Here is a 16,646-nt window from a genome sequence, read left to right as displayed (position 1 = left end):
ATTCTGACAGAGGCTGGAGTCTCTGCAGTATTATCTCCTGGCGGTGACTCATCCCTGTGACACTGTGCAAGCGTGTGAGTGTTTGTATCTGGATGTGTGTCCCGCTGCTTCCTTTGTACTAATTTTATTACATTAATGAAAAGTGATTAATTGATTTGGTGTGAAAGTATGTAGACACCGATGGCGACAGGCGTGCAGTAACGTGTGTATACGTGTATGTTTTCAGACTTACCAGAGATCAGTGTGAGCCACAGCAGTGTTTTGGTGATGGAGGGTGACAATGTGACGGTGAGCTGTAACGGATCCGGATCACCGCTGCCTGAAGTAGACTGGACTGTCAGCGGCCTGCATTCCATCAACACACATCTGGTTAGACATGCATATATACTAAAAACAGCAAACATATTAAAGATTTTTTTTAAATTAATTACATTGCCTTACACCAACAAATGTTTTTCTTTTCGCCTGCTTTTCAAACATTGCTTCAGGCTAATATACAGTTATTAAGCTGAAATAATCCTGTTAATTCTCATTATGATAACTTAATTCTTTGAGCACAATCTAATGATTGATTTCTCCTTCACTGCTACACCTCATATTTTGTTTTGCATTGCACTAAACTGTGTTTTTACATTTTCTATACTTTAATTATTTGTGCTTGTATTGTATTTTATGCACATCGGAGCTTCAGATTCATTAATTACTTGTAACACAAAATTAGTTCAGGTATGTAGTTCACCTTGAAAGGCCTCAGTGGTAAATTGAGGTGTCAGTAAGCGCACACTCTTGTAGGATTAAGCTCTAAGACTCATTGCCCTGACAGAAGTTTCAGATAAATTTTAAGCAAATGCTGAAGAACCAAAAAAATAGGCTAAAGATAAATCATCTACAATTTTCTATATATTCTGTGTATAACAAAGAAACAGGAACAAGTTTAACAATCTGATTGGTTCACTGCTAATAATGTCTTTGCATTTAGATGATGTTGACAGGGAAACCTAAAACTGTTTACTATGTGGATAGACTTTTTGTTTTTACCAGGTCCAAGATTAACCTATGATTCTGTGATTAGATGTGCAGTAAAGGTTATCAGATTTGGGGGGAAAAAATTCAAAATTGCTCAAAACAAACAACTTTTTTGTGACAGAGAGGCCTGGGTTGAACCCACGGTGAGCCTGTTAACCGACTAATCTCGCTCCCCGAGAAAGGCCCCAGGGAAGAAAAGAACAGGAGTCTCTGAAATTGCTGTGTGACTGTATTTGTCATCTGTGTCTTTAATGCTTGCAGTGACTTTACAGATGAAAGCTACTTCAGCCTCAGGCTTGATGTTTTAGGGTAGAAGGATGCTGTTTCGGGATGAGTGAAGTGTTTGGGAGTAAGAGCCTGAACAACTAAAAGCAAGAAAGGAAGCATGATTGCTTTTCACCATTAGATTCCTAATGGTGAAAAGCAGGGTGGTAATTAGTCCAGGTACTGCAAAATTTGATAATATCTCTCTATACATTCTTCCTGCCATGCTAGATCTATGCCAGTGAAATCAGACAGGGAAGTGATTAATTCCCACAGGTATCAAGTAGTTCTTGACTTTATTACGTTTCCTTCCACAGGAATTTAACTAATGAATAATTAACTTTCATTTTAATTAAGTAATTAAAGATTTAAAACCCACTGGTATAATGGTATTTGCTGTACAGTATATCCTTCAGGTACCTAAATGCCTCTGTTTTCTCTGTGCCTCTCATACTTTTCCCTTAGTCAAACGTATATTGGCCCAACATCCACTCTATCAACCTCACTCTTTTCAACATCAGCCGAGATGACAACAACTTCCAGCTGACCTGCATCGCAGAGAACGTGGTGGGGATGACCAATTCTTCCATCCAGCTCAATGTACAGTGTAAGTTGGACGCTTCCTGTGATTTAAATACTATTGAAACTCCGTCCAGGCACTGTAGCAGGAGATTTTTAGCCCCACTGTAAACACACTGACACATTAATTTATGCACATTTGCATTATTGCATAAAGAGAAAATTATTGCCTTAGTACTTTGCCATTCATGGTCTATATTAATGCTGCCCATATTAAGTGAAGGTAAGTATGTTGTAATAAAATAGTTGCCTATTATGACTAATTAGTTTGACTAATATCATAATCTGCATGGCTGTTTATGTTTAATATCATCGAGGTTAATGGTGGGACATTAAGAATCACAACTGCATTCAGTTTTTATTTAAAAAAGATGAATATACTGTGTGCACACTGTGGAAAAATATTACCAGTAAACAATGACAACAAGAACATAGAGCAATTAACAAAAAAAGAAGCATAAGGGCTGTTTTAATTCTTTTTTAAGCCTTTGCTTTCAATTTGCAGTGATTTTATGTCAAATGTTAAGGAAAATGTGTTGCTACAGTGAAAAGACATGCTGATTTTCTTTTACGCTGACTAATTTTCATTTTCAGTTATTAAGATCTGTAGCCAGATCATTTAACTGAAACAAATGCTAAAGGCTTGAAGTTTTGTCCAAAAATTGGAGGTGTTCAGGTTCTCACTGTGTTCGGATCTAAGGCCTCTTCTCTTAGGAAATCAAATCTACCCTGTAAGTTGACAGGTCACCTAACTCTGCCAGAATTTCTGCCTGATTGGTTATTGTTTTCACTACAGTTTAAATGGGGTCACAACATCTGATTAACTCCTGATCCAATCAATGATCTGCCTCCCATATTTCGCATATTAGGAACGACACATGCATGGGGTAACAGGCAGTGCTGCTATAATCTTTCTTTGGGCAAATCTTAATACAACACTGCAACAAACCCATTCTGTACACCTGCGAGAGACAGCGGTGCAATCTCAATAAGCAGATATCTGCATATGAATATACAGAATCTGTAGGCAAGGTGTAAAAAATAGTACCTTAAGCTTCCTTGTTTATGTTTTTAGTCCACTAGTCTGAGTAATTTTGACCAATAACACTTGAGTAGAGGGTTTGTATGCCGTTAAACAGTCTGTGTGGAGAGCAGAAGAGGAATTGCATTTGCGGGAAAAAAATAGTCTAACCATAATCAGCTTTATGCTTTTTCAGAAATGCATATGGTTGTAAATATCAAGGATTAGCAGATAATTAAAATCCGTAAAGTCAGTCAACATACAGAATATAAGTTGTAATGCAAAGAACCATGAATCAAATGCTGGAATCCAGATAATTTCTCTACATAGAGATAACATGTCAGTACTAGATGAAAACATGGTACAAGAGCCTTCAACCTTTTTGGCAGCTAACTTTAACCTGCTAAAGTTTTGACAGCGTTTCACAGTTTTTGATTGTTTTTGTTACTGTGGCAGCATGCTAACTTTCCATAATCAGCTGTCAAGACAAAGAGCGTCCGATGAGAATGGGGATGTTGAAAAGCAAACTAAAATGGAAAAAATTTGTTATATGATCTTCAGGGGAACATGAATGTCAGTTGTCAGTTTCTAAGAAATCAGAATGTAAGTTCCATCTGAAGATTGCAGAAGATGAAAGATTTGGGAAATATCATATTCAGCAGTACTCTTTTTGTACAAAAAATTATTATCATCCCTCCAGCAGTCAATGAGATATTTTCGTGTGGACACAAGTGGTGAGCCCAAAGCCATGCTGCTAGCATGGCTGAAAAAAATGTTAATCTATCATGTTGTTTGCTCAGTTAGAGGGAAACAACCCCAATTAACCCAGCTATAACAGGAATACTTAACACTTGACTGAAGTCACCATAACATTTGTATTGTGTCCCTCAGTAGTTGTTTCTTGGTTATTAAATCTTATTTCCTCACTTGTCATGGATCTTCTAACCAAGACTCAGATGCTTAAAATTTGGAATTATGTTGCTCTGTTGTTGAAGACATTAATCAGTAAAGCCTGCTGGTTTAGTGATTACTTGGAATGAAATCTTGTTACCTACCACTGTGCAAGTGGTTTATCTACACTGGAGGCCATCAGCTTGTCTGGGGACTGTCATGGTTTGGTAAAAATCTGCGAGATTTGGTGCAATTAATAATCCAGTTTACTAAAAGATAGAAAATTTCAAAGTATCAGCGATAAAATGGCATTTGAACTGTTTGCAGCTTTATTGCAGAAACTTTATAGCATATAATAGTCGATGTGATAGCAAATTCTGTGCCAGTCCTAAAATTGTAGCGACTAATAAGTGTATAGCACATGTAATACTGCTCTTGTTATCTTTTTTAAGACATAATGAATAAATGTAAGCATTAAATGTATATGTATGCAGTAAATGTATGTAATATGAGCCTATACATTTTGAAAAAGGAGTTCCTTAGCCGAACACTGTGGATTAATAAAAATGCAAAGATATGTGGAATTGTTCTGATGCTCAATCAGCCAAAACGCAAAAATATAATAAATTGCTCTATAAAATACCTCATTTTAATTAAAACTTTAAATCAAGTGTGGGCAGTATGAATGCTTGGAGCCAAGAATTCTTGGTGGTTTTTTTGTGCATAAAATGTCTTTCATGGCAGCTTTGATGGGCTTATGTTGGGGACAGAATATATCATGTATTAATGACACTGACTGTCTGAGAGAATAATTTAAAACAGGGGGGAAAAAAACTTCTTTATCAAGCAGAACAGCCAAATTATGCAGGTACATTTAGAATGCAATGAGGTGTTGCACAGCTACAAACCAAGTGAAATTGATGTAGCTAATTAGCAAGAATGTACCCTCCAGCCCACATGAAAGCTCTGCTTTGATCTAAGTGGAAAGAAAAGGAGAAAGGAGTCTCACCCTCAGCTATGATAAAGCAATGATTTGGTAACCACTCCAACGTATTTCTAAATCCCAACCATGAGTTACAGTATATACTTGAGCTCTTACATAAGTTTACCCAGTGGATTGGCCCCGGGCAGATTTGGGACAGTGTATTCAAAGCCAGTATTAATCAAAGGTGCCTGACATCCTTCTCTTTGTAGCAAGCCTCCTCTTGTAGAACTCAATCTATTGTAGCTGTTTGCGATGCATCATGCTACAGGACAGGGGAGATTTGTCACCAATTCAAACACTCCCTACTGGAGCAGAGCTTGCTAAGGACCATGCTAGAATGACAGATTGACTTTGTACCATGTAGTCTTCAGGGTTTCCTCCACATGGACAGTCTATGGATGTACATCCCCAGGCTTTTTTTTTTCTCTCCTGTTGACACTCTGCTGGTGCTGCAAATTAACTTATTAATTTTTCACCACATGCTCTGATGGTAATTACATTTCCTCCCCTGTGCAGCGTATTGTCTCTGGAAATGTCATAAAATAGCTTAAACTGCTTCTCTGATTAGGGAGTAATCTGATTGACAGCGAAATTACCAGCCGTCAAGTGACATTCTCTGCATTCAAAGATGAGTTCCCTATTTTAGTGAAACCGTAATTAAACACAATGCAAATTCTGCAGGCACATTGTTCTTTTGCTGTGTGGAACAATAGCTGCTCTACAGCAGCGTGGACTCACATGTTTTCCTCCTTTAGTGCCGTAGCCAAAGTGTAGCTCTCTATTAAGAGTATGGCACTAATTTACACCTGTATTAGTAGCTCTGCTCCCTCATTAGCTGTACAGGTAGAGCAGGGCGTAATCTCTAATTAAGGATAATTAATGGGGAAATTATGTGATTGAATCCCTGCTGTGACTCTACATGTACAGGTGCTGCTTCTAACAGGTTAAACTTAATCGCAATGGGCTTTAGCCCCGGGGAATATGAAGCAATATCTGTCCCACGAAGCTGTTGCCTCCCCTGTCACCGCCAGCCACGATGTCGTATCTGTAGTTAGGCTGGAACATGGCATTTGAAATACACCACCAGTGTTACCACTAGATAACATTACAACTAGCCTTGTATTCAATGTTCTTGCTGATCAAACGCATGTAGTTATCAAAGCTTGTCATCTGTATGAGCACCACGAGGACACCATGTAGTTATAGACTGCTATGTGGCACAGTAATGACTTATATTGTATTGACCGAGACTGAGCTGACAGCCGAGCTGAGGGGAAAATGGATCAGTCACTAACTGTCCATCAACAAGAAAATTTCTTTTTCTTCCTCTCTGTCTGTTTTTTTCTCTCTTTAGGCTGTATAGTTCTATAGACACCCTCACTCCTTCCTCCTCCTCCTCCTCCTCCTCTGTTTCTTTACTGTCATCTGTTCTCTTTTCTTGTTGCACTCAAAATCACAGCTCTGCACACGCCCCCACACCATCCCATTCGCACATACACAAGCCGTAGCCTTTAGTTCAGTTGAATGACTTCATTGTCACTATTGTCTGTCACCAAAGCAATTTTTTTTAAATGACGGCTTTCACACACCAATAAATAGTTTGTTCAAGTCTTTAAAGGGCGATCATTTGGATTGAAAACATGAGCTATCAGTGACAGAGCTGAAAGTGACAGTAACTTTTATTATCAGCTTATCTGGCAGGCATTTCAAATTAATTAGTCACAGTGTATTACTGCTAATAATTAAGCATGATTGCAGTGCTTACAATTACAGCTGTGTTACGCTCAAATGCGTTTTTAGCTCTTCCAAAATCATCACTGGATGGCCAACCATCACAGAGATGCAGACAAAGTATTACTACGTGGATATAGATAAGACTCAGTCTCTCTTGGAACGGATCCATAGTGTTGACCTCAGTGTTGCACATGAAAAATAGCAGAAATGATTGTGTAAGAAATAAGAAAGAGAGAAAAGTTTCAACCCATGCCTACTTTCTCACCTTCGCACAGCTGGCCAGTCAAGGCATGAAGTGGGTGTGAAAGCCAGATTGACCGTCTTAGAAAGCTACAAGAATTGACGCTATTTCTGACACTAGGAGAGTGTCGGGGTAGGGAATTTCTGGAACATGTTGACAATCTGACAAGCAGCTCTCTTTTGCAATCACTTTCTTTGATCGCAGTGACAAACTGCTCACTCTCGGTTGTGAAACTGCAGGTGGAGACTCACTGGTGAGGCTGAATGACCGCGTTAAATCATACCTGCAACCCTGATCTAATTGAATAAATAGGTTTATCAATGATATCACGAACGCGTGTGCGTATGAGCGGTGGAGGTGACAGAGAGGCACTGCCAGGTAATACTGACTGCCAAATATTTCCTTTTAATTCTGTAGTAGCAAAATTCACTCATTACGTAGACAAATCAGTGGGTGAATTGTTTATGAAATGTATCTGATGATATTAAAGTGACAAAGTGCCTCTCAGCTTGGCGGCATTGTTGATTCAGAGGTGTGTTGCTGCATGTCAGGAAAGAGGAGCTCTGTGCTTGTTTAAGCAGAGGAAATTTTTCAGTTTATATCAAGCCCGAAGAGACCTTCTATATATTTCGTTCTTCACCCAATCCAATGTACTTCTGCAACATGCAGCACCCAGTAAAAGGCTCATTGCCACTCCCAGGAAAGAAACCTGCCTGTAAATGTCATTGTTCCCCAGAACAAGCCTGCGCTGTTTGGTATGCTGCTGTATTTTTTTACGGTTATTCAGAGAATTAGTACAGGTTTTCACCACCCCAAGGGCTGTGGAAATTTCTCAGCACATAGGGCTTGTATTATGTCAAACACCAAACAGGCAGACTGATGAGGATTTTAATAAGCAAATAACTTTTGATCTGCTCCTTCATGTGTGAATGTGTAGGTATGCGTTCATTGTTTCAAATGTCTCCTTTCCCACTGCAGTTCCTCCAGTCATCCTGAGACTGGCTGAGCCTGAGCAGCGGCTTGATACCTGCATTGAATTCACGGTTCGGGGTTACCCCCAGCCCCAGCTGCGCTGGTTCCACAAACAGAAGGAAATTATTAAAAATGACTACATCCGGACTGAAATGGACTCCTACCAGGACTATCTCGAGGGCTGTCTGACCTTCCAGAACCCAACTCACATCAACAATGGCAACTATACCCTGGAGGCCAGCAACGCTCTGGGAACGGTCACCAAGACGGTGTATGGTCACTTCCTCGAGAACCCCGATGAGCCAGGTGAATGGATAACAACTTTTTATAGACATTTCATTCTAGGTGGCAAGTGATGTGCATTTGGCAGCACTGATAGTGAACGCATGGGAAAAAGGCCTTTATACAAATGATAGTAGCGCTCAGTGTTTGTGCATTGCCTTTCTTCATTCCTCTGCATTTAAATAAGAATCAAAGAGGAAAGAATAAAATGCTGCCAAGTAACTCTCTGATTCCCATAAGAGCTGGCTCGGCCCACTTTTTGGGAGTGAGCATCACTGTTGGATTGCTTTTCTTTTTTAACTACCTGTTGTATGACTCACAGGTTGCGTCGCTGTTGGAAATTCTGTCGGGAGCATTTACTTTTTATTAAAATCTTCCTTCACAGGGCACAGGTTGCACGGTTGATCCCTGCTGGTTTTACAGCCGCCAGGGTTCATCCACAGTTCAGTCAGGTAGATTGTTCACTTGCGGTTCGTGCTGAGTTCACAGGGAGGGGGCCTAAGCCCACAAAGACTGGCAAATTTCTCCTTATGGTCAATATTGCAAGGTTAATACCTTGTGTCAATTTATTGACATAGCGTGACTTTTTCTGTCTTCTCTTTTGCAGACCCGGTGGAAGAAGGTGAGTGTGTCTATTTTCAAATGTAAGCCTGTCAAATTTTTGTTCAGCTTTGTTTTTTTCCTGTTTGTTTGGTAAATGTGCGCACACACACACACTACTTGTGTTTGACGAGCACAACTGACTCGGTAACAGTGGAGAAATTTGTTCACTTTGTGTTGCTATTCAGTTTTCTGATTGTGTTGTTAATGTCAGATGGCATTATCATCTTCCTTATTTAAATCATGGATCCCAGACAAAAAAAATCCAATTTCATTTTACATGGTTAATGATCACTCTATACACTAAACAAATACGTTATTCTTTACATACCCATGTCTTATGTTACTGTTAGTTGGGTCTCTAAACCAGGACAGCTGTCTCTCAGTGGTTCATGCCATCAAATTTCAGCAGACACTTCTCTGCCTTTTTTTTATTACAGGAAATTGGGAATGTAGGAGAAAAACCAAAGCTTCCTCTGAAATATCAAATTTCCAAACATTACATGCACTGTCATAGTGAGTTTTTCTGCTCATTGGGGCCAGATTTACCACTTTATCAGTAGGAAATGCTGCAAAACTTATGAAAACAGAGTTAAAAGTCCAAAATCTATACCCTCCTTCACATTTTTCAAAGCTGTCCAGTGGACCGGATTGGAGTCTCTACCAGGCTGATTCTGGCCCACAAGCCTTATGTTTGATAACCCTGTTCTAGACCTTTCCTCCCATAGTAGAAAACAGTTTGGGGCATGAAAACCAGAAAATAACAATAAAAACATTTGTAATAGGCACACTTCAGTAAGTAAAAAAAGGATAGTCTTATAGATAATTCAGTTTTTAAAAAATAACCAGCAACAGTGTAAGCAGGTGAATTTCCAACCCTGTTAGCTGTTGATGTGCGATTGTTTGGGAAGCAGTGTAGTGTAAATGCAGTCATATTGCTGGAACAATGGTTTCGGCCCACTCTCGCTGCATCATAAATCTCCGATGTGCGATGTGCTGCCTGGCCTCAGGCTGTTGTGGCCGTCTCACTGTTAAACAAAGTGGGCTCGCCTGATCTCTGACCTTCATCAGCATCTTCTTCCATCTCCATATGAGGCCATTCTTTCTAATCAGGAATGTATTATAAAGCTGCAGCATGGCCAGAGATGGAGACGGATGGATGCTGACCCTGCGGCGAGCTGCATGAGGCAGGCGGCGACATCACGTTGCTATACATGCACACAGTCACGCAGCTTCTGGGAGTGAGGCAGGTGAGGGAGAGGTGTTTAGAGTGTGAAACATTATGGCAGCAGAGCGCGAGGGAGTTCAGCCATACAAGAGAGACTGACAGGCTGGCTGATACTAACAGTGATGAGGAGAGAGGAGGGCAGAGGGAGGAGAGGAGAGAGGGATGAAGGCTTGGAGGGAGATGGTAGTTAGGACACACACACTCGCACTTCAGTGTGTCTGAGCCAGTAGCAGCCAGTCTACCATGTGGCCATTAATTTGCCCACAATTACTCTCTGATGTCCTGGCTGGAAGCCTCAGACTAGAGCACAAGTTCATTTCATTTCATGGCTCTGTCTCATGACACTCTCTATGCCAAACTCTTGTGTGTATAGGTGCAACATCTAGTATTTAAACATGAAGAAATTAGTCCTGCTGACCGCGGATTTCTGCAGCTTGAGCTGAGTACAACAGAAAATTGACGTCCTGTGCAGCTATATAATTTTTGTGCCTTTTTCAGCTGATTTCATTTTACCTGATTTAATATTTGTCAGTCAATATTGTGTTACCTTCTTTTGATTTTTTTCTGCTTGTATAATTGTGTATAATTGCTAAGCAGCTTGTTGTAATTATTCTGTCTTTCGTATGTGCAAGCACGACCATGTCTTTGTTCAACTGTTCTAAAAACTCACAATGTCTTTTTGTTACTTTTTATGTGAGACTTGAGTCTGACTGGATGGCAAATTTCAGGCTTTGGTAGGAAACTTGTGACAGGTGTCAGATTTGAATATGCATTTGTTCCTCTACAGACTTTTAACTCAACACCACAAAATTTATATTAAAAAAAACCACACACACACTCTGGTCGCCGACATTGTCTCTAGCAATGTTTGATGGATCAAACAAGTGAAGGCGACACGTTTCATGCTTGTGTCAAAATGCTTCTAAAAGAAGGGCAAAGTCTGTTTATGTTTTGAGGCACAACATTTGTACACTATTTATTTCCAGCAGTTTATGTTAAACACACACACAAATGAGAAAACTGCAAATGGATATTTTCAGCTGGCAGTGAGACCCATCTGAAAACATTAATCACACCATTTGGCTTCATGGAGATACTGAAAATATGCTCTCAATTATATATACTAGAGAGCACATCAGGTCACCTAATTCGAGTCTGTTAGGCTGTGCTTTAACCCGTGTAAATGTTTCGCCTATTTAGTGTGATAACGGGTGCATAAACAGGTTCATGCAGTGGAATAACACCACTGCAGATTAGAAAAAAATGCTTATTCTTTTTTTATCCGCTGTTTTGTACTTTTTTTCCCTGAGAATACACAGTATGAAGTGTAAAATCATTATACATATTTACTTTAAAAGGACTGTTGCAGTAAACTGCAGTCATTAGAGTGTTTTTTCCTACCACAGCCACTGATGTCTGCTTTTGTGCTTCTGTGTTGCAGTTACGCCGCCACATCCAAGACCACCAGACGAAGATACATTTGGGGTGAGTTTTCTCCTTAATGATGTTGATGAAACAGCTGCTAAAGATGGGGCCCCTGGTCTCAGCAGAAAGCTGATGTGTGTTTCAACACAAGCATAAACTACTTTTTATTTGTCAAAGACCCCTTGCAGGGCTATCTGCTTGCCTTGACATGCAGCGCTGAGCTTCAAAGGCTACAACACAGCAAACAATGTTACAGTCAGAGTTATATGTTTGGACTTTAATGATGCTGATGATGGTATCCTGCAGTGGATGATGCTGTTTTGAAATGTTATTTAACGTGGGGGATTTTGTACAGTTTCTGAAACCAGTGCTGGTGAGTTATTCCACTGGATTTCAATAATGTGCTTTTAATAGACTTTTTTAATAGCACACATGTTGACATGTGCTAGCAGAAACTCCAATAACATCAATAATGGCTGCTGTTATTGAGGTGGAAAGTTTCCGGGACTTGTACATCCATGCTTCCCTGTCATATCCTAATGGAAGCGACACACTGTTAGCGGTAATTATGCCCGTGCTTTTCCTACAATGGCCAGCTCAAATATCTGTAATCAAAAAAACCCTGCAGTAACATCACTGCGTCTCTGCTGCTACATCTGCTTGCTGCCAAATTTGCCACTGATGGTGTTTTAGAATTTTTGCTTAGGGAAAATTAATAAAACTAGAAAAATATGTGGTCCCTAGCTTTAGTCCTAATGTTACAGTTATAGCTTTACTACAGAGGCTGTTAAAAAAAACACATACCATCCACAGAAATACCCTCTGATTTTTTTTTTTTTGCTCTACTTGCTTAAGTTGCTCTTTCATTAAATATAAATACAAGACAGAATTGCAATTCCTACAACTTTACAGCTATCAACAGTTTTGGTCACTGTAGATAGTTTCTTCTGTCATAACAACTACATGGGGGTGAAATTTGTTATAGCTCGCCCTTTCACATTTTAGTAATATTTTTTATTCAGATTATTGTCATTATTGTTCTTTTTAGTAATTTTCATTAAAGCTTGACGTTATGCATATTGATGATGAGACTACTTTGAGTGACAGGTGGGTGCCAACTAAGCCACTAGTTATAGGCAGCGCCTCCGCTAGTGTTTGTGGCGTTGCTCCCTTTACGAGTATTTGTATTGCATATTGTTGTCTGACAGACATAATGGCTTGGAACACAGTTAATTGTACTAAAAGCCCGTCTATGCTCCAGTTTTGATGAGTGAAATTGCAGCATTCTCTTTGCATATTAATATGTACTAATTAGAATGTATCCGTGTGATGTACCCAGAAATACTATGGATGCACCAGGCTACCAAGCTTACCCATACTGGGCAATAGTTTATCATATCACTCTCACCTATGTGGTCACTTCTGGCCAAAGGGTTTCATAGCCAAACAGTGTTGCACACTGGCACACAGTTTCCGTACTTAAATTATCCAACAGTGTTCAGATAAATACATATTTATATGCAGTATAACATGAGTTTCATTTTGGTTCTGTGTCAGTGTCGCTATATACCTTTTGTCTACCTAATAACATTATATTGGATTCAACACAACTCTTTGTGGGATTATTTTGACTACAGATAACAGTGTTGGGCTACCTCAATATTGAAATTGCCATACAAAAACTACAGTATCTGTATGTGCATTTTAATTAACAAATTATTAAGTTTCAAAAATTCTAGTTCTGTTTAAAATGGCATAATATGAATAAACATGGATTAATTGACCTTGAGTTAAATTGCTTAACCAGACTGTAAACTGTAACTGAGTAATGTCAGATTTTCACTGTAAAATACAAAATGCAATCATCAAACAATTACTTTTTAAAAAAAAATGAAAGATCCAGAGCAGCAAAAATCAAATATTGTGTGTGGTTCTCATCATCACCTGTAGGTGACGATAAACCCATAAAAAGAAGTTGTGTGCTGCATTTTTAAACATCCTGGTTTATTCAGTTTAAATCAAAAATAACAGGTTTTGATGAGGAGGATAAGCAGGATTTTCCAAAGCAGCAGCAGTCACTTAGTCACATCATACAGTAAGTCTGGCTGTAGATGAGAATCGTATTTAAATTACATTCTGTCAACCAGAACACATCACAAACAGGACAGATTTTAACTTTCTTCCACACTGGTGTAATCTACAAGAAAGCAGTTGTCAAAATCTAGTCCCTTAAACTCTGCTTAAGGTGATCAGAAATTTGGAAGGGATTATGATGTGAACACATTCCTCTGATGGCTGCGTGAATCTGACACAGCATCTCATTTCTGCAGGTTTCCATTGCTGTGGGTTTGGCGGGCTTTGCTTGCGTCCTCCTCCTAGTCCTTTTTGTTCTCATCAACAAATACGGCCGGCGCTCCAAATTCGGTATGAAAGGTAAGTCTACACAGATAGTGAGACAAGCAGATCGTCAGGCAGACGGTTAGCTTTGTTTTTCGCCTTTCTGGCAGTTGCATCATTGTGCAGAATCCATTCCTCCAGCTAATCTTCTCTTCAGTATGTTTGTTCGCTAGAAAATGTACATGTGCGGCTACTGTAGAAGTCCTACTTTTTACTGCATGTTTACTGAACCACTGCTGCTCTTTAGTCATATCCTCAAGAGAACTCAATTAGAATAATAATGCTTTTTTGTCCCTTTGGAATCGGATATAAATTGTCTTTGTGACTGTTTTGTGTTGCTGTATGCAACATGTAACTGGGTGCTATCCATAAATGTCTGTGCATAAAGACAAATCAATATCTGTGCTAGAGGAGAGTACACTTGCCATCGTGATACTGTGCATAGGCCTTATACAAATAGGTGAAAAATTAAAAAACAAAAACAAACATGAATCGTCTTAATAAAGTGCTGCCAGAACAGCTTCAGTGCTTCTCCTGATTGAGCCTTCAGGACTATACTGGAGGGACTGAACATAATTCTTCTGAAAGGATATCCTCTCATTTGGTGTTTTGATGACAGTAGAGGAGAGAGCCGTCTAACACATGGTCCAGAATCTCCCACAGGAGTTCAGCTGGGTTGAGGTCTCGTGACAGGGAATGCTGTAGCGTATGAGTCACATCATTTTCATCAACAGCATTGTCATCCTGGAAAAGACCTCTCCCATTAGAATAGAAATGTTTCATCACCCTGAACAACTTTGTAATGACCCTTCCTTCTAACAAGACAAGTGGGCCCAGGGCATGCAACCAAAATGCCCCCATGGAAACCACCACAGGGCTCAAGCATTTGAGTTTTTCCCATAATTTGAGACCCGTCTGTATATTCGCTGCATGCTATGTAGGGCGATCACAGAAGGGATCATGAATTAATTAATGGACTTGGGGCTGTCGATCATGATGAGGAATTCAATAGGATTAATGTGGCTTTTGTGCATGCTGAGCTTTCACTTTGGTTCAGCTCCAGGTTTGCTTATCTCTTCAGCGTTGGCGTCATAGAAGAGGAAAAAGGCGCCTTAGTGATGATCTAGGCGTATAGAGCAGTTCGGAGAGGAGAGGAGGGGGCGGCAGTGGCTCAGGTCCCGCTGGTCCAGGTTCAAGCGTTGACATGCCCAGGAGCCAACCACATCTCCTGACCAGTTTATGGGCTGAGCATTTGCATGTGTTTGGTGGTTTGTGGTGGGTTGTTTTTGTGGATGACTCAGAACAGACACAATTCCTGAGTCACTTTATGACAAGGTGTGCAGATTCTATATCCAGATTTTTTTCGTTTCTGTCAGCTTCTAGCACTTGTCCCTTTTCCTTCTTTAATCCAAATATTTTCTAATTGCATACAATCATGACCCGCACCTCAGACCATGCATGTTCTTCATATGCACTGTAAGTACAGTGTATAGTGTAAGTAGCATTAGCTACTTCCACCTTTTAATTAAGCACTTTACAGGATTAGAGTTCGTTACCTACCTCGGTAAAGAACTCTCTGCTGCAATTATTTGGAGGATGCCAATTATTGCACTGGCCTAAAGCTGGCTCTAATCAAGGATGAGTCTCAGAGTTAATGAGGCTTTATAGACATGTTTGTAATGTCATAGGGACTTTTTATTTTTATTTCTAGCTTTCCTAACAAATAGGTTTATGGAATAAAAGCAAAAGCAATTGTTTTTTTTATGCAGCATGACAGCAGTTGGACCTTCTGCATTTGTCTATACGAGATAAGATTTCATTGACGCTACAGCTGCTTGTTAAAGAAGCTTCTGCTTTACTATAACTTTCTCATGTCTTTATTCAGTAGGTGGAAATGTATTTTACACCCAGCAGACCTGTGTGATATTTATTTACGCCCCCAAGTATGAGTTGCTATTGTCATTTTTTATTTGATTCACAACTTAATATATGCAGCATCAGAAAATCAATATAAATCTGAGTGGAGAACTCACTGCCAGAGATCTGGTTTCCAATGTTACCTTTATTTTATACCTACTATCTATTGAAAGGAGAGGCAGTGCTTCATGTTGTTGTCAACACTTAGAGGTTAGTGTGTCTCGATGCTCAACTCTTTGCAAAAGGTTGCTCAAATTCAGTTTTAGTCCTTTCCAAGGAGAAGCGGAAAGGTAATTCTTGATGGGAAGGTACAACTTCAGCTCAGGGGTTGTTTTTTTTTCTTTAAATCACTAAGTGCCATGCAGTTCTCCATCAACACTTACTGCTTCATGCCGTATGTTAAGATTCCCCGCTTTGCTCCAAGACACATTTCTCAGCAATTTCTGTTCAGACACTTGAAAAGCATTTCTCATAGATTTTTCTCTTGTCAGAATGTTTCCTAGAGTAATTTAAGTTTAGCTGCCTCATTCAAGATAACAAATAGTTTTATAAATGACTGTAATAGTGAGGGGAAAATGAGCACTTTGAAGCTTGAGCAAATCACCAAGTTGAACCATTAGCATTGCTGAAATATACTAGTCTCTTGCATAAATGTCAGCACCATGTAAGGATGTGTAGGTGTCAGTTCCTGTATCTGGTACTGTGCTGTACCGTGCTCATTTGTTTGTTCTTATATTTACTTTCGTTTCACTTTAAAACATTAACTGGCTACCTGGTGGGGCAGGTAGGTGGACAAGGCGCAGTATTGTGGAAATATGTGTATGTGTATTTATGTAAGATATCTGAAAACACAGCAGGCGTGCAATGAAACAGTAGTTACCAGCTTTGCAGCCAATACTGCAGAGATAAGAGAAAATGTCTAGAGACAACCCAGTGCTGCTTTTCCACAGTGCCATTTGTAGATGATTCAGGATTCTGTTGCCTTGTCAGCATATTGGAGCCATAATGGAGATTCCCAGTCATCAACACATCACAGAAAGAGGACTAACAAAGCTGTAAAACTGACAAAAGCTCATAAACATTA

General features: G+C 39.6%; 1 protein-coding gene across 2 annotated transcripts in view; it reads left to right on the top strand.

Moving 5' to 3' along the window:
• The window catches only part of ntrk3b (neurotrophic tyrosine kinase, receptor, type 3b), a 235,569-nt gene that overhangs the window by 116,481 nt on the left and 102,442 nt on the right, over positions 1-16,646 (top strand). Inside the window, exons 6-11 of one of the 2 annotated variants that reach the window (XM_080885051.1) lie at positions 227-369; positions 1,756-1,897; positions 7,720-8,019; positions 8,603-8,617; positions 11,265-11,308; positions 13,579-13,681. In XM_080885051.1, coding sequence (XP_080741177.1) covers positions 227-369; positions 1,756-1,897; positions 7,720-8,019; positions 8,603-8,617; positions 11,265-11,308; positions 13,579-13,681 — 747 coding nt within the window. The remainder of the gene's footprint in view (positions 1-226; positions 370-1,755; positions 1,898-7,719; positions 8,020-8,602; positions 8,618-11,264; positions 11,309-13,578; positions 13,682-16,646) is intronic. The other variant, XM_080885052.1, reaches the window with a different exon arrangement.

This window comes from Rhamphochromis sp. 'chilingali' (genome assembly GCF_963969265.1).
Source record: "Rhamphochromis sp. 'chilingali' genome assembly, chromosome: 6".
Lineage (NCBI taxonomy): Eukaryota > Metazoa > Chordata > Actinopteri > Cichliformes > Cichlidae > Rhamphochromis > Rhamphochromis sp. 'chilingali'.
This window is presented reverse-complemented; position numbering and strand designations above follow the sequence as displayed.